Source organism: Boleophthalmus pectinirostris, unplaced genomic scaffold (genome assembly GCF_026225935.1).
Source record: "Boleophthalmus pectinirostris isolate CB_2022bp ecotype Guang Dong unplaced genomic scaffold, ASM2622593v1 HiC_scaffold_1, whole genome shotgun sequence".
Classification (NCBI taxonomy): domain Eukaryota; kingdom Metazoa; phylum Chordata; class Actinopteri; order Gobiiformes; family Gobiidae; genus Boleophthalmus; species Boleophthalmus pectinirostris.
The window spans coordinates 23,111,698-23,138,169 of NW_026570970.1; the positions used below are offsets into that span (position 1 = coordinate 23,111,698).

Sequence of the window (26,472 nt, forward strand, 5' to 3'; positions counted from 1 at the left end):
CTATGACAGCGCCTGGCCGTTGAGGCACTCACGTCTCAAACACTGTGCCGGCTTCCACCAGTCCCCGTTATGGCAGCGGCAGATGGTGCAGTCGTCCACCTTCACTTCAATCCCGGCTGGGATGATCGTCGTTCCAGCAAAGCAATTTGGACCTGCCGCATGGGAGAAGAGAGGAGGAGGAGGAAGAGAGAGGGACAAGGGAGGGGGAGGAGGAGGGGGAGGAGAGAAGACAAGAGAAAGGGTGAGGACAGAGTGATGTGTCTCCAGAGGTGGCTCCTGCTGAAGAGAGGGGAGTGAATGCAGACCTACAGATCTTTTCACAGGCACGCACCGATGGGCTTGTTTTTGCAACACTAAAGCGCTTTTGTTAGTCTCCCCATCTCCCTCGACATGGAGCGCTTTGCATCCTAATGCGCCTGGAGCAGAGGAGGCTGCCAGGCAGAGGCTTGGCAGTGCACAGGCTGGAGTACAGAAAGACAGAGAGAGAAAGAGAGAGAGGGAGCAGAGGCAGCCCGAGGACCCTGTTAATCATTTCAGTCTGCATGAAAAGGCCACTGCACTCCTCAGCTATCCTCACACAACCACTCCAACATGCAAATGCACTCCAAAACAATAGGGAGAAATAAAGTCCTGATGAATCTTTACACCACAATACAGTTTATTTCAATTTTTGTAATTCTGATGCATACAAAATAAGTGTAATCGTTGATGATGGACAAATTAGCCAGGGAGATTTTTTTGTTTGATTGTGATTTTACATCGTTTACTGAAGGCATAACATGATAAGATGGTATCCTATGTCTCTCTTGGTGATAGTAAGCTGAACATGATTGGTGACGAAAGGAGCCAGGGATTTGCCCCAGTTTTAATCATTCAAATGAAGCAATCAACAGCTCAATTGGTGTAACGGTGACTTTGACTATCAGTCCATATTCTGCCCTGTGGAACCTGCCAGAGGAGGAATATGTGGGCGAGTGCATATAAAAAAACTCATACGTCTCATAACCCTTTAACACTAACTCTCTTCCCTTCTTTTAGAGTCTCAGTAAATGTGATCTATGTGAGGTAATGTAACCTTATCAGGGCCAATATAAATCAGTACATTTAGCTGACCTGGACAGCCCAATAGCACCCAAGCCGGCCACAACATTACTTCACCGCAATGCGTTATGGGACTTTTACTGTGAACGATCTATTTTAATTATTGGACTTCCTATCCAAAGTTGTCGTGATATTACTCTGGAATTGATTAATATGTCATATTTAGCATGTGCTGTCATTAAAACTAGATCAGATTAGGTCTCTTATGAAGTAAAAAAAATCTTTCACATCCAAACCTGTAGATATTTAGTCGAGCACAATTGCACATTGCAGCACATGAAGAAAAGTGCCCAAAAATAATGTTATGGAAGACTTCAGTTTGGTTACATAGATCAGATGTTTCCTCATCACTCGTTTTTAGTTTAAGTAACTCCTAAGTTTATCCGGTATTAGACAAATAAATCTGTATATTGTTTAGAAATATGTTGTTATTTAGAAGCATTTCATTTTCTAGTTTTCATGGTATTTTTAATGTCTAAAATGTTGTTACACTTACAACAAGAAACAGATTTTTGAAGCTGATATGACATAACAGAAATATAACATTAACATTATAAATGTGAAAGTGTCACTATGGAATATTATAATGATTACGGTCTTGCATTGTTAGGTTTAGGTAATTATACAAATTAACATCAGTTCAGATCTATTTAATATATTAAATGTGGTATATTAGCATTGTATATGTTTATGAGTTCAAACTTTTGAACTGAACTAAAATAAGTTCACATATACGAAATGACATAAGATGGGTACACTTTCACTCTATTTTTAGGGAAAAGTAAGTTTTGCTTTGAAAAAAGTAACACCTAAAACACTGACTTCCACCCAAAATTGCACCCATTTTATCTAACCTCGTGTCATAATAACTACAGTGATTGACAGTTTGTCTGTTTGAAGCGTTTGAAAGACTTAGACCAAAGAAACACAAAGCTTACTCAAAGCATACTCCCCGCAGCTCCAGCCTTCCTTAATGTTTACCGCAAATCTTTTCCAGTTGGCTGTAAATACCAGCTAGCCTCCACTGGTGACAGCAGCAGGACAGCCAATATCCCAGTGCAGAGACGAGTTTCCCTGGACTATACAGGTCTGACGTACACCTTTTGATCTGAGCTTAGAGGTGATGAGAAGAGGAGGGAGAGGAGGAGAGGAGGAGAGGGGGAAGTAAGGAGGGGAGAGCTTGGGCTAAGGCTGTTCCCATTGATCTACCTCTGGACAGTGAACACAGGTTACACCAACTCACTCCAGGTTGACCAAGTAAAAGGGTGAGTGCGTTCAATGTCAGGTCTGTTTATATAGTTCAATAGATCAAGGTTAGGACTTTGGGCCCGTTGTCATTGCCACGGAGACCATTCTGGCCCCTGTCCTGTACTGAACAGTTCACTTAAGGATTGTAAAGAGTTATTTAGGAGATAAAAATATATGTATTGCAGTGATGATGTTATGGCCGTCCATTATTTTTAGTGATTAGCTTTAAGGTGCACTATGTCACCTGCTTGTCTCTGTAAAGCTGTTATTGCTTAGCCTGGAATGTTCCATTGTATGGCATTAAACATCTTCATCTTGCTTTTATTCAGTTACAGGTACTATTGCCAAAAGGAAAACCTTGGAAAACATACATTTTTGCTGTTACTTCTCCACAGATCTGAATTGTAACTTGGCCTGGTACTGTTACCTTCTTGAATTCACGGAGGTAGAGTTTAATGCCAAATAATATTCAAGACAAAGTAATAGCATCTTCATGGAGTCAAGCAAGCAAGCAAGCGGTGCATCCTCCTCCAGGAAAGTTACATAGTTCAAGTGTCAGGGTATAAAAGGATATGACAGCTCACAATGTACTAGTATACTCCCATCTATAGTCCAAAGAGGGCGAATGGGTGGTGGTCATTTGTAAAAAGGCTGGTCTAATGTCAAACTGCCTCGACACATCAATCATCCTTAGATGAGATCTAGAGGAGTGGATGCATGTAACAACTCATTATAATCTATTTGGATCAAGTGTATTTACAGAGCTATAGCCTTGAGGTACCAAATGTCCTATACACATTCATAAACATCTGCTTTCACAAGCACATGCCAATCAAAGCTAAGCAGCTACAGACTGCTCAAATGTGCAATGCAATATATGGCAATCCTGATATTGCCTTCAGCAAAATGTCTTCAAGAATGTATTCATTAATTTAGTCATGCAGGTCCATCCTATTATAACCCCTGATTTGTCCAGGTTTTCAACTGGATCAAATATTATGCTGGTTTGTCTCCTTTATTTCAGACATTGTGGTTTTTGATTGTACAATGAGCCAAATAGTTATGGTCAGAGTCTGACTGGTTCAATGTTTCAAAATATGAACTACTCAGATGTACTTTTCCGCATTGTATTTTATCAGATAATGACTACTGCTACATCGATCTTGCATTCCACTACATTTCAAAATATGTTTATTGCTTATTGCAATAGTAAATAAAAATGATTTTTTTTTGTCTCACTTTGTGTTACAATATTGATTTTGTTTAAAGACAATTTTATTCTTGTAAATCATAACAAAAGTTTCCCGATAGATTATGCTGTAAAAGTTGCATTTTGTCACCAATTTAAACTGCTGTGGGCTGTCTACATTGAATTCATTTACATTTCTGTATAGCAAAACCCAGAATTATGGTTGTGTGGTCCACCCCTGGTCCCCCTTGGCTCGTTTGTGAGAGGAAGTAGTTAAATTTAAATTCCTACTTCCTCCTTTCAAGGTACATCAGCTTTAATACAACAGCAATTCCATAGAAACTAAACATAACCCACTTTACAAACCATATTCCAAATGGTTCCTAATCATTTTCTATTTAACTTAATTAAATACATTGCAGCCCTTGATGCATTGCGAGCCAAAATACACAGTTCCTATTGGAGCTGCATCAGTCAGGCTGCAGAGGACTGTAGCTGGGAGATAAAGCCTCCCAGCGGCTCACTGACTTATTGAGTTGTGCTTCTCTTTGGCCCGTGTTGCCACTGTTTTTTTGTGCGGGGGTTTTTAGGTTGAAATACACAGAAACGGAAAAGCTGACATCTCAATAACCTATAGCTCTAACAACAAAGAATATGCGCCTGGCTAGGTTTTAACAACAACTGGACAGCTGCTAAGATAAATGGAGCCTGGGTGATAGTGCTGTTTCACATCACAAATCTGTTCATAACAGGATTTCTGAACATGTCCGATTATTGAAATGTAAACCGCACAATCTGATGTGAGTGATCTGATTTCGTTCTGACTGTTCACACCCGTGCGTATGCGTGTGGAAAATTGATTAAAATAGGCAATAACAAAGACGATGATTACAGACAAAATGTAAAGATGGATAGATTATTATTGTTTTAAAAATAAACATTTTAAAGCCAAGAAATAATTTAATATTTTAATAATCCAACCACATGTTACAAAACTAGTCTGCCAGCCAGGAAAAGCACTTGACATAAACTTTCACTGAATTGCTATGGAAACCCAGACAGGAAACCTTGAGGAAAATATATTCTACAAGTCTGAAAAAGCATGGACCCTGCTTGTACATTTTCACCTTGCTTCTATGAAAATAACCTGAATGCAGCTGTCCCAACCTATTCCTCTCACCGCAGGTCTAACTACATGGATGTCTTCCTTTCCATAGTCCTTTGGCTGAAAAAGGGATCTACTTCTTCACCAGTCCCCTCCTATCCGCCTGTGTGTATCCACCCAAGCCTGACCAGGGGCCCTTGGGGAGCCAGCGGAGGACCGGGCCTTCCCTGAAATGCCATGGGTGTCACTGTATGCTGTCAGCCAGGATTAGCAGTGTGCTAGCAGCTTGTTAGCGTGGGTTTGTGTAGAGCGCTTGTGTGTATTTGTGAGGAAATACTGTGGAATGAAAGCTGGGAGGTAAACGAGAGAAAGTATGAACGAAAATTTCAGCTGTTGCACTAAAATGCTTTATCAGAGTTGCATAAAGTTCCTCCCTTTTTATAGGTCAGCCGCAGGAGAAGGAATATGTGAGGGTATTTTTGCTGCTTTCTAAAGGCTGTTTCTATTACCGCTCCACTTGTGATGACAATACAACCTATAATCATGTCTGTACGATATTTCCTGCAATTCTTGGCTTCTTGCGTCACCTTTAGCATTTTCAAAGCTGTGATTGGACATTGTGATATTTCAGCTTGGTAGGATAACCTTTTACAAACTATATTGCGCTATTAAAATGTCAATATGTATCAGATGACATGGCAACATATCAAATTTTTGCTTTATTAATAACTAGATTCTCATAGACTCTTTTCCTCAGATTTATCACCAACTCACTAGTAGCTGATTGGCCGGCAATAGATCATAACTGACAAGGAGTTTTGAAGTCTCGCCTTTCTCTGAAGTGTCTGAACATCATCACAGAGCTCCTCCATTTAGGTATTTCTGATCATGAACATAGCTGGTTTAGTGGCACAGCAAGAAGAGTTTGACTCCAGGGTCAGTGGGGCATCTTCTCCCTGTATCTAAGTGGGTTTCCTCTAGGTATTCCAGCTCTTGATTAAGCTCCAAGTTCAAAATCTGGAGATGGGTCCCTCCCTTCTGACAGATTGCCCCAGCAACACTGAGAGATGGGTCAAATGTAGAGAATGAATATTGCATACACAAAATCACCCCCCTTTCCCCGTGAACCTTGATGAACCACGTAATAAAACGTGATAACTAAAAAGCATTTATTTAATACAACTAAACTCCCACACATTTTCCAGTCATTTTTAATCAATTTAATTTGCACAAATAATAGCTTTAAAGAGCTGATCCTCTGACCAGGTAATGCTGTGGGGACCTTCTAAACATCTCGCACACCCCAGTGGGTCCCAGCCCCCCCTCAGGCTAGTTACCACTGCATTAAATGTTTTACACACAAACTTTACTAAATGGTTTACCTGGCCTATAACACCACTGGGCATAAGAGAAAGCCATGCCAGCCATTTTACTATCATGCTGGAGTTATCTGATTTCATATCCCGCAGCCCCACTTTGATTTGACCGCTGTTGATGATTGCAGCAGGCTTACTCTGCAGATGAGCTGTTGGTGTACCGTACTTTGCCTGTCCCTTCGGATAGGCACTGGGGAAGGTAAATCTCACACTCCTCGCCTTGTAAATAGCCAATGAACCATCGGAATCCTATATTTGTAATTTAAGGATTGGCTGTGTGAGACAAGGGCATCAGGGCACCAGGAGATAAAAGACTCTCCTAGGGCCCATTAGTCCTTTCTAGCATGCCTTTAATCAATGGGCTAATGTTTACTCTGCTTAGTATGTCATTTATAATTAAAACTAGTACTGCTCATTAGCGTCCAATAAGCCCAAGGTAATAATTTTAATTCATAAAACATCAATTACTTCCTCATCCTCTGAAGGCACAACAGGCATCCAGTGGTGATATAGCCTAGAAAAAGTCTAATGAAACTTTGAAACAGGGGATGGTGAGTTTCTTACCGTTTTTGCAGATGGGACAGCACTGCTCTGGCTCGTACACAGGGTTGACGCATTCGGGCACAGCGCAGTCTGACACCACGCAGTGCACCTCATTATTTGGTTCACAGCGGCACCACTCGCACGGCGAAGGCTGGGGGGGGCGCAAGAGAGCAGAGGCAAGTGAATATATGCACTGTTTAAAAGTTTGATTGATTTTATGTCACAGGAAACAATCTACCTTCCAGCTACTGGACAGATGTTGCAGATAATTTTTGACCTATGCTACATGCAGCCCTTTGGATGGATTCAGGCTTAGAATGTGGCCTGCACTGTCTTTGTTTAGAATAGGAAAAGCATGTAGTCTGGCTCATCAGGCTAGAGAAGATTGACTCAGCCTCTGAGCCTCCATTGAACTGGTCATTGGAACATATAGATATGTCACAGCAATGTACAATGCCGCAGTGTTATACACATCACAATTTAACAAGTATAAACTATTATTTACAATATGACCAAACATTGATGAAATCCTAGGGCTCATATTACGCTGTTTCCTGATCTATGCACTAATGTTGTTACTTCATCAAAAACATACCTGGAGTTGTTTTTTGTTTCATTCACACCTGTTTAACACACAAACTTTGCATATTTATTTCTCTTTTACAGAATACACTCTGTTTCACCTTGTCATGTCAGATGGTAATGCAGGAAGTGCTCCACTGTTTTTCATCATTTGGATGATTTCAGCCCTGGAATCCCCAATATCCATAGAACCAACCTTAAAAGGTAGCTGTTATCTGGAAAATGAACCAATTCATGACATCACACATTGGAACAGGGCATTTTGGACATGTAGACAGACAATAACAAAGCGTTATTCAAACGTGTGAATGAAACAAAACACAACTCCAGGTATTTTTGAGGCGGTAACAACATTGTAACATGGCTAAAAGTGCACAGGAATCAATGATGTTTGATAATATAGGACCTTTAATTCACTTATCTTCAACATAATCTAATAAATAACCATTCATCTATGTGAACAGCTTTGTGAAATTTGTGAAACTTTCTGAATGATAAAGTCGAGGAACAGTCAGATATACAAATTTTATATTTAGGTTTAATTTTTGGAGTACATATTCTATAACTTATTTTTCTTCAAATAATGTCATGATTATTCTTATTCTTATATTGTGACCTGGTTGATTTAATCCCTTTTTGTCCAGGACTGCTCCATATTAGAAAAGATTTTAAAAACAACTGGACAATGTTTTCAAAATCAAGCCATTTCCACTTCCGTATTGCGACCTGATTAATCATTATTCTTGATTATCTGAACAAGAGAACAGCACATAACATGTAGTTTGATTTTCATGGCTCCATGCAGTAAGTCTTTGCAAACATTTAATTAGCTAGTTTGGTGTGAAGTTGCACTGATGTTTGGTTTCAAAACTTTTTTGTTACTTGATTATGAAAAAGAAACACACAGCACAGTGGGATTACATATAGTAGACAATGCAGCTTGTTAGTTTGAGAAGACAAAAAACATTCAAAACAAACAAGCAAGCTGAACACCAAATTCAGCTTTTGTTAACTTAATTGGCTTTACATCTGCTACTGAAACACTACACTCATTCAGCCATAAAACTTTGTGATGAGTTTCAGAAAAACAATCCTTTAAAAGTATTCATTCAATGTTTAAAGTCTCAAAGACCTTGAAAAAGAGATCAGCTCAAGTTATCCTTAAATGAATAAAGTAAACAAAAACCCAACCATACCCTCGTCATTAATTACTAGACTCTATGAAGATGCCTGAACTCTCCCATCTCCCATTAGTTTTACACACAATTTACATGACCTACTTAGGCATCCATTATCAGACTGTGATCTCATCTCCGTGATGATCTGCTATTTTGATTAAATCTCCATATTGTGATTCAATGTATCTCTGTTTAATGCACCTCGATGCTCAAACTTGTCCCCAACCTCTTCTGCTATTGGTCAGGCTCCAAAAGGCTCTGAATGAGTGTCAGGGGGAATTAATCAGAGTTACAATTTATACTTTAAAGATGTTTACATGGATTGACAGTTTTAATTTATGCATTCTACTTGAAAATCCATGGTCCTTGATACCATTACAAAACAATTACTTTTTGATCCAAAGTCCAAGAGTAAGACAGCAATCCATACTGTATTTTTTGCATTTATTTTTTGTCAGTTTTTTTGTTTATTTGTCTGTTTGTTTGTTCTACTACCTTTAAACACACTTATTTGATTTTTTTTTTTTTTTTTACTATTTTACTGTTATGTTATATATTACTGCTATGACTCATTGTTGTATATCACATTTCCAAAGCACATTTTGTGTTTACTGGCAACAGCAATGTGATTCAGTTATTCAGTACCGTTTATAGTTTCATTTACTTGAGTTGTTACAGGCTATGACAGCAGTTTGAATATTCATATGCCATATGATAATAACACCATTTATTATTTACAGATCACCCCTGACAAATAAAAATTCACTTTGTATTCAGTGGGTTACTGTGAGGCCAGACCAGTGTCTTTGGCTCTTTAGAGAAAAGATTAGCCTTAAACACAGCCTTAAATTCACCTCAGTCTTTAATGTTTCAGCCCCGTTCAGATAAACAAAGAAATCTCTCTATAAATAATTCAGAAATACATTTATTGGGCTGCTCATGTTTTGACACAACAAGCCCTAAGCTATAATTCAATTGCAGTACAAGAAACCACTAATAGGTTTGAGTGTGTTGGTGATATTTAGTCATTCACTGCCTTAAGGAAGTGGTACCTCCTCTGCTCCATGTAAATCAGAGCTGTGCACCTCTCAGGGCCTCCTCCTTTTTGAGTCCGTCTTTGCAGCCTCTTGACCGGAAAATGAACTTTGGTGCAATTACATGAAGCAGAAAAATACAGACTCTTTTCAAATCAGTAAAGGTTGGCAGTTCATAGAAAGGCTGTTTGCCATTTGAATTAAAAGTGGTTTGCAACAATTACACGTGGGTTACACATAGGGAGTGCTCTAAGGACAGCTCCACATGTTAAAAGGAAGTATTTTGAGTTTTTCTGATAGTTGTAGTGCATTGAGTGCTGTATTGCTCATCTGAAGGACATGAAGTCATTTTCAAGTGCAAGTTCCCAGTGTTTGAGCGGACAAATTCACATTCAAAACAAACTGACTAAGGCTTCCAATAATTTGCTTTGCATCTGCTACTGAAAGAAAAGCCATTTATTCGACAGACTGCAAAACTCCGAAAGAATTTCAAAGTTAGTTGCTGTGCACTGCCAAACAGTTTCAGATAAAGCATTCACAAGTCTTGAATTGGATCAAGCTCAAGTGGAAGTCCTTTATCCACAACACTATATCATTTAATTAAAGGTGCACTGTGTAACTTTTCTGGTGGGGGATATGCCATCTCATTGTCTCCATGGAAATGCCAGGAATGCTCCACAGTATGGTATGGTAAATATATATTTTCATGTATTCATTTACAGATTATCATTATTGCTATACCTTTGCCTCCTCTTATGTACTAGGCCTGATAGGTTTACCTGCTTGTCTCCATGGATATAGATGCCTTAATGCCATACTCTGACATCGTAACAACAGATCCAAGGAGGTAAGCAGGTGGTACACCGTCCTCCAGAAAAGTTGCTTAGTACACCTTTAACGCAATCAACTTAATGATCAACTTAAATATGCCTGAATAACTGTGTCTGCATTTTATTTGTACAGCCATATCTTGCAATGATTTGTAATAAAGCTGAGTTACCAATAGAAAATGCTATTATAAAACAAAGCAAGACTCAGAATAATAAGATGCATTTTTTACTTGTGTTGCTTGAGATTTTAAATATTTTATGTGTAGTAACTAGCAAGATCAGATCAAAGGAAGAGGCTGAATTCAAAATATAAAAGTTTTTCCATTTTCTTTATGCGTTAACTATTTCTAACAGAATCTAAAAATACAACTCACATTCTCATTAATTAATTCTTACCATTATCTGCAAACAAGCCTCAAATTAAACAGGCTAGGCCAGTGGTTCTCAAACTGTGGTCAGTGTACTTCTAGTGTATGTAAGCTTGATGGGGTGATATGCAATATCCTTCAGTTCTGATGTTAATTTTATTCACATTTTCCTTGCTTAGAATTTTTATATGGCATAATGCTAGTTTAGACCTGGTATAGTCTTCTTATAGATCTTCTTTAGATCAGGTGGTACTTGAAAGGATAAATATTTTTTCTGATGGTACTTGACTTTTCTAGGCCTATAGTACCACAGTTTGGATGTTAACATTAGCTGTCTTTCTTTTATATCTGTGTGATTGTATCTGATTTATGAAGCAGCCATGTACTTTACACTGTTGAGACAACATGACATTTATTTTTTATGGAAAACCATTCCTTTTATTTTGCGAGAGTTTGTTGTATTTTCAGCACTGGGCTCTTAAACTGTAAAAACACAACTTGAAAGGTCACTAAAGCAGAATATGCCCTATAAACAATATCCCATGGTTAATATGTTTTGTGGGAACTATTTAGTGTGACATTATATTTGGATAAAATCATTGAGCATATACCATTTTCAACTGTGGCTTAAACCTCCATACCATTCACAGCAGCCATGTTAGTACTATATGTATGTCATTGCATTGCATGATACAAAGTACCAACCACCATTAGCAATTAGATAAGTGGTCAAACTAGCAAACACAATACTTGGTCATGTACATGCCACAAGGAAATTCATTTTAAAAATAACAATGAAACATCTTTTTACCAGTGTCAGCATTTGGCAAAGTGTCCTTATTATGAGCAATATTATCTTCAACGCACACCACACAACAGAAGACAACAGATCATTGTAATCCACTACAGGAGCATTGTTTGTGAGGCTCCAATTGTTAAGACTATACGCTGTTTACAAAAGGCATGATTGTGTTAAGTTGGAACTGAGCCCACATGTCCCAAAGACTATTTTTACTGTACTGTGTGCTTCTATTGTGAAGTCAGGTCTGCCTTATAACCATGTATTTGTATGTATTTATTATTACAGAATACTCAATACCCAAATGTGTTTTATAATGTATTCTGATACATGATCATATCAGAGTTCTCTTTTCTGAATACATGTAAATTACAGTGTAAAAACATGATATATAATTACAAGCAATTAGATTTTTTTTGTTTTGCATTAACTTATGTCTAATTAGAGAAGGAGAAATCACATGCACACACATTACAAGAGATAGGTTTGCTTTTTTTCTCATTAATAGTGTGCAGCCCAAAGCCAAAATTGCTTGATCGGTTATTGGTATTTATTCCTTTTGACTGTATTCTGAATACCAAAAAGTGAAAAAGCAAGTGTACCAGAATATGGGTATAATATGCATTTTCGATACATGTATTCAGTTACTTCCCAGGATGCATATAACAGATTAAATGTAATTTGTATCTGAATGAATTGTTAAAATTACTGCATTAAAAGACCATAGAGATGCTACAACTAGTAATGGCCTTGTACTCAGTCTAAATACTATTACAAACACTATGTATACCTATACTTATTCTTGTAGTATTTCTTAGCATTTTGTAGCAAACATAACCAAACCAAGCTTAGCTGCACATTGACTACACTATCAATGTATTCAATAGAGGTAGCAAATCAAGTGTTGAGTTTTATTTTTCAGTATCAATCAACAACAACACTAGCCAATATAAACGCTGTTGATTGGTCACTATGTCCATGAATCAGTTTAATGGAGCACACAGGTTCAATATTTCAAGGGAATATAGTCACACAATGAGATTATTCCAAGAGGTTTTGGAGGGAGAGGTCTTTTAGAATGTCTGTCCAATAACCCAGTCCCCCACAGATACACACAGATAAAAATAAAATTCAAACAAATAAAACACACAAAATACACTCACAATAATTTATTCTCAATAATGCTATTAGCAGTTGTTTTGGTTTGCTGTCTGCCAAGCAAAGTTTTCACTGAGTTTAGACTTACTTAGACTTTAACAAACTTTATTGATCCACAAGGGAAATTATTTGTTACAAGGTGATTTATTTGTTTATTGGCACATAAACAGATCCTGCATATGAGGTACTGAGGTTGTAAGATCTCTTGTCCTTATTTAGGATTTTTCTAAACGTTTGTTACACCCTGTGCTGCCCTCAGCTGCCCTGTTTGGCTCCAGTGGGCAGGAGGTCAGAGAAGGCAAAGTACACCATTAGAGTGAACACATAGCAACAGTTTATGATAAATCTGTTTTTGGAAATCCAGCACAACAGTCTCAGGGAGAGTATGAAAAAGATGTTTTTGGTGTTGAAAGTATATACTTATTTGAATTGTTATGCAGAGTCTTTGTGGTTGTGGTGCTGAGCATCTTATTTACAAGTGCTACATTGGTGCATTATGAGTATGTATTCCATTAAAGGTCAACTATATTATTTTTATATTTTTTTTTTTATTTTTTTTTATTTTATTTGAAGATATGCAGAGGACACAACAGGACACTTATAACTGGATCCATGCAAGGAGGACAAGTCAGTAAGTTAATTGTACTAAATTATATGATTCTTTTGATAAATACATTAGGGAAAAATGTTTTTATTGTCATAAGTCTGATTGAGTTTTGATTTATGAGACGTTCTTAGCTCTTTGTCCTTAGAAAACAGAAGCAGACATTGCTGTGTGACATTGGATAAAAGGCTCCACACTTCAGCCTTCAAAGGTAAACATTTTGTTTCAGCTTCAAAATGGAGCAACTGCCCCCTGAGATTACACACTGGGCACTTTTAAAAGTCACCTTATTGTTGGCTTTGAAAGTGCATGGGATCTTGACATTTTATTATATAGTGATTGTTTTGTCCTTTAGACTACTTTTCATTGTTTTAGTTACAAAAGGTTGGGCAAAAGTCACAGAATCCAGTGTTGAGATTTTTTTTTTTTTTTTTCCTAAGACATCATACATCACATACCTTCTTTCATGAACTGTACCTTAATTATTTACTGTAAAATGGATTTAATCAATATGTTATATAAATCACTTCTCAATTAAAAAGACGAAAATCTTATCGTTATTAATCCTGCACAAAGAAATAGAGGCACAGTTGTCTCTGTTTAATCCTGTTGTGACAGTGGAGAAACTGATTTTGATTGGCAAATACTGTGTCTATGAACAGCAGACTTTTCATCCCTGTATGAGTGCAAGAAGATTTCACCCTCAATCCTCGAAAAACCAAGAGCACTTGAACACCCCATAATCCTTCTCCATCTAATATTGTCACTGCACACAACTCCCTTCCCTACTTTGAACATTGCACAGCAGCATGGATTCCTGTGATATTTGTGAGTTCACAAACCCCAGAATCCATCTTGTCATGTGCCGCTGTGAGGTTAATTGGATAGACGGACCAATCACAGAACAGCATTAAGGTTTGTGTGAAGCACCATGAAACAAACATAGCAACGCTAACAGACCTAATTCAGCCTATTGTAGCAAGAATTAGACTATTTAGTTCATGAAAAACATGCAGAAGGGAAGCACTTTGTTTGTTTGTCGACAGGTAAGATGTCTGTGTTTGATTTTTTGGCTTGTTCTGCTGCTGTGATTCTTCATTCAATCAGATTCAAATAGTCGTCATGATGTTCCACATTTTCTGAACTCTTTTATCAAGACTCATCCCAGATTGATAATGATTGATAAAATAGTGTTTGACAAAAGCAAAACAAATAAAAATACTAACATACTATATACAAATACTAAAACGTTTCTTAATTCATCACTATTGCAGTATTCACCCCATGAATGATGAGGTTATAAACCATTCAAAATGGGCGGATAGGTGATTGTTGTCAGCTGAAGGTAGTACAGTGCAGAGTTAACGTGATAGGAACATTTGGTTTGCTATAAAACAAACAGGCCTTGACTTCATAGAGTGAAAGAACATCCATTTGACATAATAAAATGGATGTAATCGTGGCATTTTATGTATTCACAACTGCAGAAATATTTTGTATTCGTCCCAAATGCCCTTTACACACAACTAATGCACCCTTGCTGTGGGTTAATCAAATTGCACTATTAAGTGATATGCATGGAATTTATACAGGAGGGTACACTGAGAAAAACACATAAGAGACATGGCAGAGATTTCTTCAGTGGATTCAGCTGAGGATGGGTTTTCACAGTGTGCTTTTGTGTCAGGTCTAGCGTGACGTGGATCAGTCATGCCTGTGCACTGCTCACAAAGGAAACATGCAGGGGCTGATGCCATGTTTATACTGAGGGAGACCCATCGCGGTCTCCTGTCTTATGTTTACTGAAGGAAACTGCCCGTTAAGGGTGACATATTATGTGTTTACTTGTATTTGAAAATTAACTATCACATGTAGATAATTATTTAATGGTTGTATATTATACACAATGGATTTTTAAGAGTTTTAAGTCATGTGAGAATGTTTTTACCCCCTCAAAAACATACTCACAGTTGTGTTTTGTTTCATTCACACATGTTTGACTAATCCTTCATTATTACTCTGTCTACATCTCCAAAGCTCAAAATGCTCTGTTCTACAATGTGATGTCATGTAGTGGTAGTTTTCAAGTTGACAGCTACATTTTACCTTTAGTTCACAAGAGACTGGCAATTCTAGAGCTGAAATTATCCAAATGATTCTAGTGTATGGAGTTTAAAAAAAACAGTGGAGCATTTCCTATTTTACCACTTGACATCACAAGATGGAACGGAGTGTTTTCTGTTTGAGAGAAGAACTCAGCCTAAATATGCAGGATTTGTGCGTTAAACGTGTGAATGAAACAAAACATAACTCCAGTTGTTGTTTTTGATGAGGAAAGAGCAGCATAACGAAGAAAATACTGCAATAAGGACCAATTAAGAATTGAATTCATTGTGGATTATATTGATCCTTTATTTTGATAAATGCCTATGCAGCAGTTTGAACCTTGTGTTATAATTGCAGAGTTAAATGCTTTGTAATCAGTGGTGAGTACAGAGGGTGGGTGGGGTTAAGGGGTAGGTGAAATCAAAAATACTGGAGCCCTGAAGCCTCATTTACAGAACAATGCAAAATTCCTCAAACATGCATGAATCACTCAAGATACAAATCAGATTAATCTTAACCATTAAAATATATAGCAGAAAGCTCATATTCATTTTGCATAATATGTCCAAAAATATGGGCTAATAGATGGTTCACATCATAATAACAGGCTCCTATTTGTACAATCAATACAACCATTCACCGCTAATGAAGATGAGAAGCATGTAGAAAACAGAGGAAATAATGTAGAAGATATGACATAGTTACAGTTGTAATTGTGCTAATTAAGTGTGATTGTGTAAACGGTTTAGTGTAATAAAAGTCTTTCTTATTTTTATGAATTAGCTCCATGTTTAAGTCTGTGAGTGGGTCTTAATTGCACTTTGCTGAATACATTAGCGTGTGTCTCGTGGGTTTTTCACTGTCATTCTATTACTTAAGAGTTAATGAAATGCCACGGCGTGTCCTCAGATCCTTACTGAGTCATAGTTGTACTTTAATCACTGTAACTGTTACAGTCCTGTCCTCATTTCATTCTCTTCTCTGGAGATGACAACAGATGACCACACAGAGTTAGCCAAGGTTGGCTAAGGTTACAGGGTAATTGTTCATCATTTATATAATTTTCATTGTTATAACAGTCAACAAATGCAAAAACAGTTCGGCAAATAAAAAAAAAAAAAAAAAAAAAAAAATATATATATATATATATATATATATATATATATATATATATATATATATATATATATATATATATATATATATATATATATATATATATATATACATACACATATATATACACATATATACACATATATATAAAACATATATATAAAACATTCAGGTCACATTTGTTTAGGCATTTCTCTTTCGGGTCACACTGTCAAATCACCACGTATGATTCACTTATTATTTGGCACAAATTTAATTTTTAACACCTGATATTTTACAGCCTTCTCTATTTGATCCAGGGTTAACATAATTTATTTTCCTTAGTTTAATTTAAGTATTATTGTCACTATCATTCCTATGATTTTTTTAAAAAATTTTCTACAATAGAAAGATCAAGACCATTCTAAAACTGGACCAAAAGCTTTAGTTGACTCCTCAGGTTATGTGTTACAGTCAGAATTACCAGTGTACAAATATCCTCTATTTTTGTGTCTCTTTTGTCTAAGTAGCAGTTTTACTGTAAACTATAAAAAGTCAAAATGTCTTTATGTTCTGTGTGGAGTTTGCATGTTTCTCCCTGTGTGGTTTGGTTTCCTCTGGGCGCTCCGGTTTCCCCATCAACCCAAAACATACTACATAGGTCTCCAGGAAGAACAGCTGATAGCTAAGGTCAGTTAAATACAATCAATCAATGAACCTGCCCAGGGACTACAGGTGGAAATTAGAGCACCAGTGCTACAACCTGGTACAATGGATCTCTCTTGTTAAGGTTAATTTATATTGTGCACTGTCCCTGTCTCATTAAAGAAATAAACTAACCTAATGTTATTAACCTTGCACATAGAAATAAAGATGCGGCTGTGTCTGTTTAATCTTATTGTGACAGTGGAGAAACTGATTATGACTGGCAAATACTGTGTCTAAGAACGGCAGACTTTTCATCCCTGTATGAGCATAAGAATTAGATTTCACCCTCAATCCTCAAAAAACCAAGAGCACTTGAACACCCCATAATCCTTCTCCATCTAATATTGTCACAGCACAATTCTCCCTACCCTCCTTTAGCCTTTATACTGAATCCTATCGAACCCGGCTGACAAAAACAAAAGTACAAATACACCTACGACTGCTACACCTGGCGTACCCTACATTAATATTTAACACAGTGGAACACAAAAGTGGATGAGTTGGCATGGAGGAGCCTGTGTACTTTGGGGCTGCTGATACTAGAGTTAGATTTAACACAAAAGTGGGATGCCAGTGTGTGCTGAATACGGCATTGTTTTGAATGAATGCTGGTCTTGCACTGTACGGTTAGAGCACCATTGCACCACATTGCAAGAGACACGTTGGGGCAAGATGCAAAAGTTTTGTCCTGCAAAAATGTGAACGTCAATGAATAATTTAAAGGTGCACTGTGTAACTTTTTTTGTAGAGGTTTCGCCAGCTGTCTCCAGGGAGCTGTTATTGCTTTGCCTAGAATGTTCCACAGTGAAGCATTAAACTCATCTATCCCCATGAAGATAAGAAGAAATGAAACTCGGCCTAGATGCAGGTCAGATCTATGGAGAGGTATCTCATTGTATCTAAGAATAACAGTTTTTCATGGTATTTTTAAGTAGTAAAAGCACTTGCAATAGAATAAATACAAAATAGACAAGTTTAATACCATACTGTGGAACATTCCAGGCAAAACTTGCACATTCCCATGACGACAAGCAGGCTCTCTTCTAAAAAAGTTGCAGAGTGCACCTTTTAAAGACGATTTTAATTCACAAAAACGCAACAACCTCAAAAATAAAAATCACTCAGGCAAGTACAGATTTAAGGAGCTATATTGTTCCTACTTTGCCCAAAGGCTATAAGTATAATTTACTTCACAACTGTCACTGTTTATTACATTTGCAGTGTAAAAGATGCGAGCAACAGCAAAATGTCTCTTGAGCCCTCCGACGTTAAATACAAGATAAACAGTGTTGAATTACTGTCATACTGGGATTTCTAGAGCTGAGAGGTGGGAATCATTAATTTAAGTGTGTTTTTACTTTTTACTTATACAATTATTACTATAAAGCAGAGGTGAAAACACAGCATCTGAATTTAAAATGAGTAAAGAGTTAATAGGCAAAATCAAGGTGAGATTTAAAATGCCCATGCTCTGTTCATTTATATATTTATTTCGTTTTATTTCATTTATTCATGTATTTATTTATTTAAGAAAAGGGTGAACAGTAGGTATGTAATGATATCTAAATCTCAGAGTACGATATTATCATGATATGCATCTCACGGTATGATATTTATTGCGATATTTTGGCGAGGCTGATGTAATTGTAGATAGCACACGTTTCTGCTTTTAAAATACCATTTTGGTGTGAATTATTTCCAAATTAATCCCAAGAATTCAGGTAAAAAACATCTCTTCACGTCGTCTGCACTGAAATGAATCATGGGATATGTAGTTCCCTATGTTTATAAGCTGTTGCTACTATAAAACCATGTATTTAAGCAAAGGAACTTCGATTTGAATGCGATATACTGTGACAGCCCACAATATTATTGTGAGACTTTTGACGATACAGTATTACAATATTTTGGTTATTGTTACATACCTAGTGAGCAGTGCATATTAATGAACATTTAGCAGGGCTAGATGGGTGAACCCCTGAACAACAGTGATTAGAATATCATGTTAGTACAGATATTTCACAGCAACATGTTAAATAAGATGGAGAATGTGTAAGAATATATTGCCACATGACATTACAAGGTGGAACAGGGTGTTTTCCATTTGAAAGAAGAGCTAAATATGCAGGATTTGTGTGTTATGTCATATGTCATGTGTGAATGGAAGAAAACGCAACTCCGGGTCTGTTTTTGATGAGGAAACAACATTATAGCATAGATCAGAAAATAGGGTAATATGGACCCTTTAACATTTGGTGAATTTATAGTATTTTGTGAGGCTCGTAGCATATTTTCAAGATTTTGGGGATTACAGGAAAAAAACAAACACTTATTTAAAGTACATTATATTTAATTTGTTTAATGAGATTTGCAATAAAGATGTACATAAACAAGTTGTATCGGAAATATGGTGCTTTAACATATATTTATACAAGGATTATGGATTTGGTCTGGAAGCTTTATTGCATAAAACAGTATAACAGGGATTTGGGGTGAAGAGTACGGAGGACATTCAGCTAATTGTTGGAGTTGTTAATCAAACTCACAACACAGAGTCCAATATATATGCTGCTGGTTAGACCACTCTACCACTGAGTAGCAAAGAGCAAAATAGTTGAAGAAATTGGAACTATCTTCACCAGACAAAGTCGGTAAGACAGTTTGTGTTTTTTGGACCAGCTTTCTGAGTTCAGTGGAGAGTACAATGAGACAAAAATGTAAAATGAATCTAACTTAATCTTCTTCGCTTTCATTTTTACGATTAATTTCCTTATTTAACTCTAATCAAGATATAATTTAGTGGACAGTAAAGGTCGTAACACAAATATTTGCGCATTAGACAGCTCTTCCTCTGTGCAGAATTATGAGGTTTTTCATCATTATGACGTTGCACGATTACTGCTGGCTACTGGGACTACAGACCTGCTATACTCCATTAATTTAAACATCACGCCCAAGAAACCAAACAGAGCCCACCTTTGCTGTTCTGCCTCCTCCATCATACGCACAATACACACAGCACCATCAAAGCACAGGGAAATGCCAATGAGCAACACACCAAAGGTTAAGCTGTCCGCCTCTCTAACCAGCGCTTGTTTGCAAAGGATAGAGACGGCCTTTTCGATTCCTTCAACACTGCAGGGAACCAGAGCTTTCATGTTGATACACAGGATATGAGGTAAGAAGCCGGGGTTAGCTTGTGTGTGGGCAAAGCTAGTGAGGATTTTCTTGCTTTTCATTTGTGTCTCTGAGATGATCAGTGACAACAAATTCATTCTACCCCTCTGCTATGACAGTGACTATACATAGATAAAAAATAATGTGATTTGAAGGGATGCCTGTCACAATAAATACTATATCATCTTATCGTTACAGTATATGAAAGATGGAATAATATTTTTTGGGGTGAGTATTTATCATGTGTACATTTTCTTTGCAATACTGTGAAACTGTTGGTTATTTTTTGGCTATATGATAAGATTTGAGCTGCAGAAAGTTGCATTAACAACTTCCATGAGTCATTACAGATGCAATACTAAGTACTAAGTGTTTCTTTCTGCTAATTATCTACTGCAGCTTTTTTTTTTTTTTTACAATAGTATACATTTAGAATACTTCTAGTGGTTTAAATCTGCCCTTGCGTTATTGTGTTAGTGGCATAGATTAGTTTCAATATTGCTGTTTATCATCTATGTTTAAAATATATATTGTACTTCAAAATTTCTTATCTTGGTAGGCCTCTTTAAAGGTACACTATGGAAACTTTCTGGTGTAGGGTTGGCCGTCTCCTTGTTTCCATGGAAATGTTATTGCTTTCTTTCTTATCTATCTTGGATCAATTCAATTATAGGTGTCGTTAAAACAGTATTAATTTTACTAAACTGATTATCACCATGGAGATATACATTTAATGCAATGGCAAAGCAATAAACTCTTCGTGGTAACAAGCAGGTGGCAGAAAGATGAAAAAGGACATTCAATTATGAAATAAGTCCACAACTTACATATTTTAATTTCTAACATCGTAATTGCTTCTTATAGATCTATAACGCATTTATCTGAATCATACCCTTGCTAACAGCAGTGGTAGTAGTAATACTGTTGATACTAAAATTGTTTTTTTGATTGTTTTTTTGTTTGTTTGATACTAAGGAATAGACTTGATACAAATTTTGATACCATAATGATAATTAAAAACACTTTATTTAAACAATAGAATGTCATTTTCAACATTAAATCATATTTTCTTTTATATTACCATGCAGCCTTATATCCATGGTCTGTTGGCGTATACTCGTCTATGTACTCTTAAACTTGTTCTGATACTTCACAGCATCATTCTAAAGCTTCAGGAAAGGTTCATTTCTGTCCTGTGACTTTAGGATCAATACCTGCTCAAATGAGTATCTAGTTTCCGATGCAGTTTTAAGATTAGTATTATATTTTTGATACTACTGACAGCTCTAAGTAGTAGTAGTAGTAGTAGTAGTAGTAGTAGTAGTAGTAGTAGTAGTAGTAGTTGCAGTAGTAGTTTAGTACATGTTTCAGCTGTAGTTCTAACAAAGGATAACATTACAATAACAGGCACATTATTTTGTGTTACTTTTTTTAATCACTCATTGCATCTCACCAACTAATGCACCGAAACAATGACTGTGGTCTTTGGTCACTAATCCGTTCCCCAGAAAGTTTTGACGAAAACAGATTAATTATATTTGCTAATATCCAAAAAGACGTTTTCTGTGTTTCAGCCCTACTCAAGGTTAGCTCAGGTCGGATCTTCTGTTGATGAATTGATCTTGAATTAAACTGTGAGACTTATGCACTTGCGGCCAATGTGGGTGTGTGGTCTTGCATTTCAATGTCGGGGTATGTGGTGCCGTGATGTGAAAATACACCAATCACTTCAGATTAACTATGCAGCTCCTCCAAAGAGTGAACCCACACACAACCCATACTCATAATCACAACATCACAGATCTCTTAAAGTGCCAGTAGAAAGCCTCTTTTATTTCCTTATGAATTTCAGATATCTCATTGTGTTTTAAACAAAGAAGAACTGTAATTTCTGAGAGGCCAAATATAAGGTCAGTGTAGTAATGATTGTTATTGTCTAAATTCAGAAGGCTGTAATCACAAAAGATGCCGGGTGCAAAGTATAACAAAATTCTTTTAGATTTTCCCTGTGTAATGTCACAGTGCAGGATTTCTGAATCAGTTTAAGTTGTGTTCATTTACTGACTCCTTATGTCTAAGTGATAATTAAAGGGATTCATAATTAACTATAACCAGATGGTGCTCTCTACAGTCAGCCCTTGATGATTTATTGCTTATCTTGAGTAAATATAACACATACACTAACATCATCTTATAGTTACTGCGCACAGGTCTGGAGTCCAACCAGAATGCAGTGCAGTTGGTAAACCACCCATTAATTTCAACACAACAAGTCAGTTATATAGTCCACTGTCATAACTATTTATTTATCTGTTTTGCCCGGATCATTTATTGAATAGGAGAGTTAAATATGAACAGAAGGCGTAGAGACATTCAGGGGCCATGAGTCAAATCCATGGCTATAGATAGAAAAGTTCAAAGTTCAGCCAGCTTCACAGAAACAAACATAGCAACATAGAAAAGATACAGAAAAAGATATTTAGAATCAGCAATGTATTTCAAGCACTGTCCCACTGACAAGTACAGCAGTCAACAATTTCTCATATAAGAGCAAAATATAGCTTGTATATCTGCAAAACTACTCATCTCAAATGTGCATGTGTCAGTTATGCTATTCTCAGGCCCCCCACCTCCTCCATGTTGGCCAGTGTCACATTATCCTGTATTGACAGGTTTGACGTGTTTCGAGCGGTCCCTCAGACTCTGTTATCCTCAGTCTGGCACATGCAGCTCTCGGCACCAAACAGCATCTGTGAGGCTGCAGCAGGTTATTTCAATGTGTGAAAAGATCCAACAGCAGGACAAGTCTGTGCGAAAGAGAGTCACATTCTTGGCATAATATTTTATATAAGGCATCATTATAGGACATATGCCTGCATAGCATAACAGGAATTTATGAATTCAAAGTAGTTGTGCTGAAAAACTTATTAAATATGTGAAGCAGACCTGACACAAGGAACATATGTTACATTGACCGTGTATTATTCATGTGGAGTGGGTTTTTTCAAAGATGAACATTTAACACACCAATGTATTATTCAAAGGCACTTTTACAACTTACAAGATATACTTACGGACACCCTTTGTGCTAGTACTCAGCTCATAACACAGTCTAGAAACTATTAAACATTTATTACATTTGGAAATATGATTTTTATAATTAAAATTTTGCTTTAGCTAAGGATGCCCACCAATTACCGCACACAGCTACATTCTTTTTTGACTGACCCATACTCAGACACAACACTCTGTAAATGTCAAAGTGGCACAGCTCAACTTGAAGCTAAAGATTTTTGCCCCCTTTTTTTTTTTTTTTTTTTTTTTTTTTTTTTTTAAGGGCTGCTATGAGAAGAATGATGTAGTGTTAAGGTGAACAACAACCCATTCAACTTCCATCAATACCTCACTCCTGACCAAGCTGCCTGAAATGAACCTAAAAATGCAGCTGTATATAACATAATGGATGTATAAAGGTTTACTCCATTAATTAGTATCGCACTACTTCAAAATATTGTCTACAACTTTATAAAAAAATATAGTATGCATTTATTTTACAGTTATTACCAGATGACCTTCAATGGATCAAAACCATTTAGCCACGATTTTGTAGTTTATAAGTAGGGCTGGGTATCATTCAGAAGTTGCCGATACTATACAAGCCTCGATGCAGTGAACTTACAATTCGAGACAATTCAAAAGGATATATTTCAGTTCTATTCGATATGGTTCAACACAAAATAAAGGCTAAATCATGTCTGTGATACTAAAAGTCTTTGTTAAACCACTTGTTGTGCAAAGTTAATGTGAAAAATGCCCATTTTAATCATCAAAGCAGTGAAAATGTCAAATGTGTTGCATAAATGAGTTTCCTCCTCTAAACAAGCAACAAAACTGTAGCACTGTAACAAAATAATTCAGTAAAAAAATACTCTTGGCGATATAACAATACAGCAGCCCACGATATCGATATTGTATCATCATCATCACATTAAAGAATATGATATATCTATGTTACAATATTTTGCAATTTCCTATTTAAAATTCTGTTTAATGCACAAACCCTGCATTTGTCATGTGTTAGCACAGGAAGAATTCAGAATTGGATGGCTTCAGTCCTGGAATTGCCAATCTCTATTAAAAAAGGTAAAAGGTAGCTGCTAACTTGAAAACTACAGCTTCATGACATAATAAGGAGTATTTTGAGCTTTGGAGATGTCGATGGAGACTAATAATGCAGGATTACTCAAACATGTGTGAATGCAACAAAGCACACAGCTCCAGGTATGTTTTTGATGAGATAACAACATTCTAACATGCCTTTAAGCTCACAATAATCCATTTTATATAACACTGGACCTTTAATATGAATACAGGTGGAATGTCCTTCTTTTCGAGAATGTACCTGTAGTAATTGTATCTTTTATCTGGCTTGTCTAGTGGAACTATTTTAACGGTTCTCTAACAAGGTTTTTACATTGAATTGTTCTTTTCTCTGGCTCACAAGAGGAACTCCGGCTTCTGCTCTTCTAATTATGAAATGGCCCTGGTCCTTCTCCTCTCTCTGACAAACCAACATAAATCCTTCCTTGCACCTGATTGGATGAGACATGACTCATGGGATGTCATTGGTCTAAGATGGCACAACCTTGGCTTTGAAGATAAAAAAGCTATTGAGTTTTGGCTTTATAAGAAAGTAATAACTCAAATATTGTGGGCTAAATATAGATTGCATAGCCCTATCTGATTTATGTGATAAAAGCAATTAAATGGTGCCTTGGTGAAACAGATTATTTCTTACAATGGGGAGAATACTTTATAGAGCACTGTTTCATAAGCATTGTTTGGTAACCTCATCTTCTCTGAGAGCTCAGATATTGTTAGGCCTGTGACATATCATATCTTATTTACTGTCTCCTGCATTGTGCTGGTGCAGAATTTCAATGAGCAGTTTCAACATGGACTGCAATTCTTTCATACATATTCCAGTTCTAATGTTTTTTCATATAGCCTTACTGACAGAGTAGTGTAAGATAAAGGAGTCACATGTCATCAGGTAGTCCTATCTACTGTATAACCTGAGGATGACATCATTGGGGCAGCCATCTTGGTACCTTGAGAGATGATTGCTAATACTTGTAAACCTTTGAAACACATTGTTGAGGAGGAGTAAGTGGAGGTGGAAAATTTTATTAACTTCAGGCAGCCAAAAGTGTCTACTTTCAAGTTTCTGCGCCACAGGTAAGCTATGTGGGCGTTCTTTAGCAAAACTAAAAGCTCAGGCTCCTACAGCATTCATCTGACACCAGTGGGCTGGTGCAGATGGTAAGAAGGCTATGAAGGAAAATAGAAAATGTAAATATCTAATAGGTACCTAACCAGCCAGTCCCATTTTAAAGTATTATCAAAGCTTGTGGTTCTGGACAGGTAGAGCTAATAGCAGGGTTTCACTGAATGGAGCCAAAATAACATTTGGACTACTTTGCATCTAAGGCAAACTATCATGAAGCACAGTGCATCAAGCACAAAGCTGGTGAGTCTTACCTTAAATTCCTCCAGAATCTTGTAGGTTTTTCCTCGGTACTCGCAAAAGTTTTTCACCTCTTTACACTCGGGGCAGCAGCCATTGTGCTCCACTTTGGTGCACTTGGGATGCAGTTTGGGGCACTCGGGCTGGTCGCACACAGGTCCGTCCTCCGTGCACACGCACGGACAGTTCGAGTGTCCCGGATAGAAGCGCTCTTCCAGTTTGTACACGAAGCCACTGTCGTCCACGCAGCCTTTCCCGCGGTAGTCATCGAACACCATATTATCTGCGCCCTGGCGCTCCGCCTCGTCCACCGTGTAGTCCTCTGGGGGGTTCCCCACCGAGGCAGGGGCCACAGCTGCGCTCAGGACCAGCACGAGCAGCGCGAGCAGCACAGCGGCCCATAGGCGCACGCGCAGGAGCAGGGGAGGGCCCATGTTCAGCCGCGTAACGGACATCCACTTTCAGCGCGAGCGTGTTCGTGGCATCTCTTCAGGCTGGCGGTGTCCTCTCCGGATCCGCTCCGCACTGCGCTGACATCGGCGTCACTCCAGAGACACGGGCTGCAGCGGGAATAGCACAGACAGGAAATGTGGAGCCTCGTTACTACTACACCTGCTCAACATGCGACACCCAGGATCTACCTCGTACTTCTCTATAGCATATACTTTATAGAGTCTATGGGCCAGTCATTACATGATTATGTTACCACAGTGCAGCGGCTATAGGTCCAACACTGGAGCAGAA

At 37.3% G+C, this 26,472-nt stretch overlaps 1 protein-coding gene across 1 annotated transcript; it reads right to left on the minus strand.

Annotated features, from left to right (window-relative positions):
• Nucleotides 1–26,162, minus strand: vwc2l (von Willebrand factor C domain containing 2 like). The gene is made up of 3 exons (XM_020920257.1): nucleotides 25,743–26,162; nucleotides 6,584–6,713; nucleotides 1–152 (listed from the first exon to the last, which is right to left on the minus strand). The coding sequence occupies exons 1-3, from the start codon at nucleotides 26,160–26,162 to the stop codon at nucleotides 1–3; spliced, it is 702 nt and encodes a 233-aa protein (XP_020775916.1).
• Between the last annotated feature and the right edge of the window lie 310 nt (nucleotides 26,163–26,472).

Bases quoted from the DNA above. Each gene is read 5' to 3' on its own strand.
- vwc2l (XM_020920257.1), bottom strand. From the start codon at position 26,162: ATGGGCCCTCCCCTGCTCCTGCGCGTGCGCCTATGGGCCGCTGTGCTG. The intron at 6,714-25,742 runs GTAAGACTCACC...CGCCCCCCCCAG, and splicing joins AGATTCTGGAGGAATTTAAG to CCTTCGCCGTGCGAGTGGTG. The intron at 153-6,583 runs GTAAGAAACTCA...CCCATGCGGCAG, and splicing joins CTGTCCCATCTGCAAAAACG to GTCCAAATTGCTTTGCTGGA.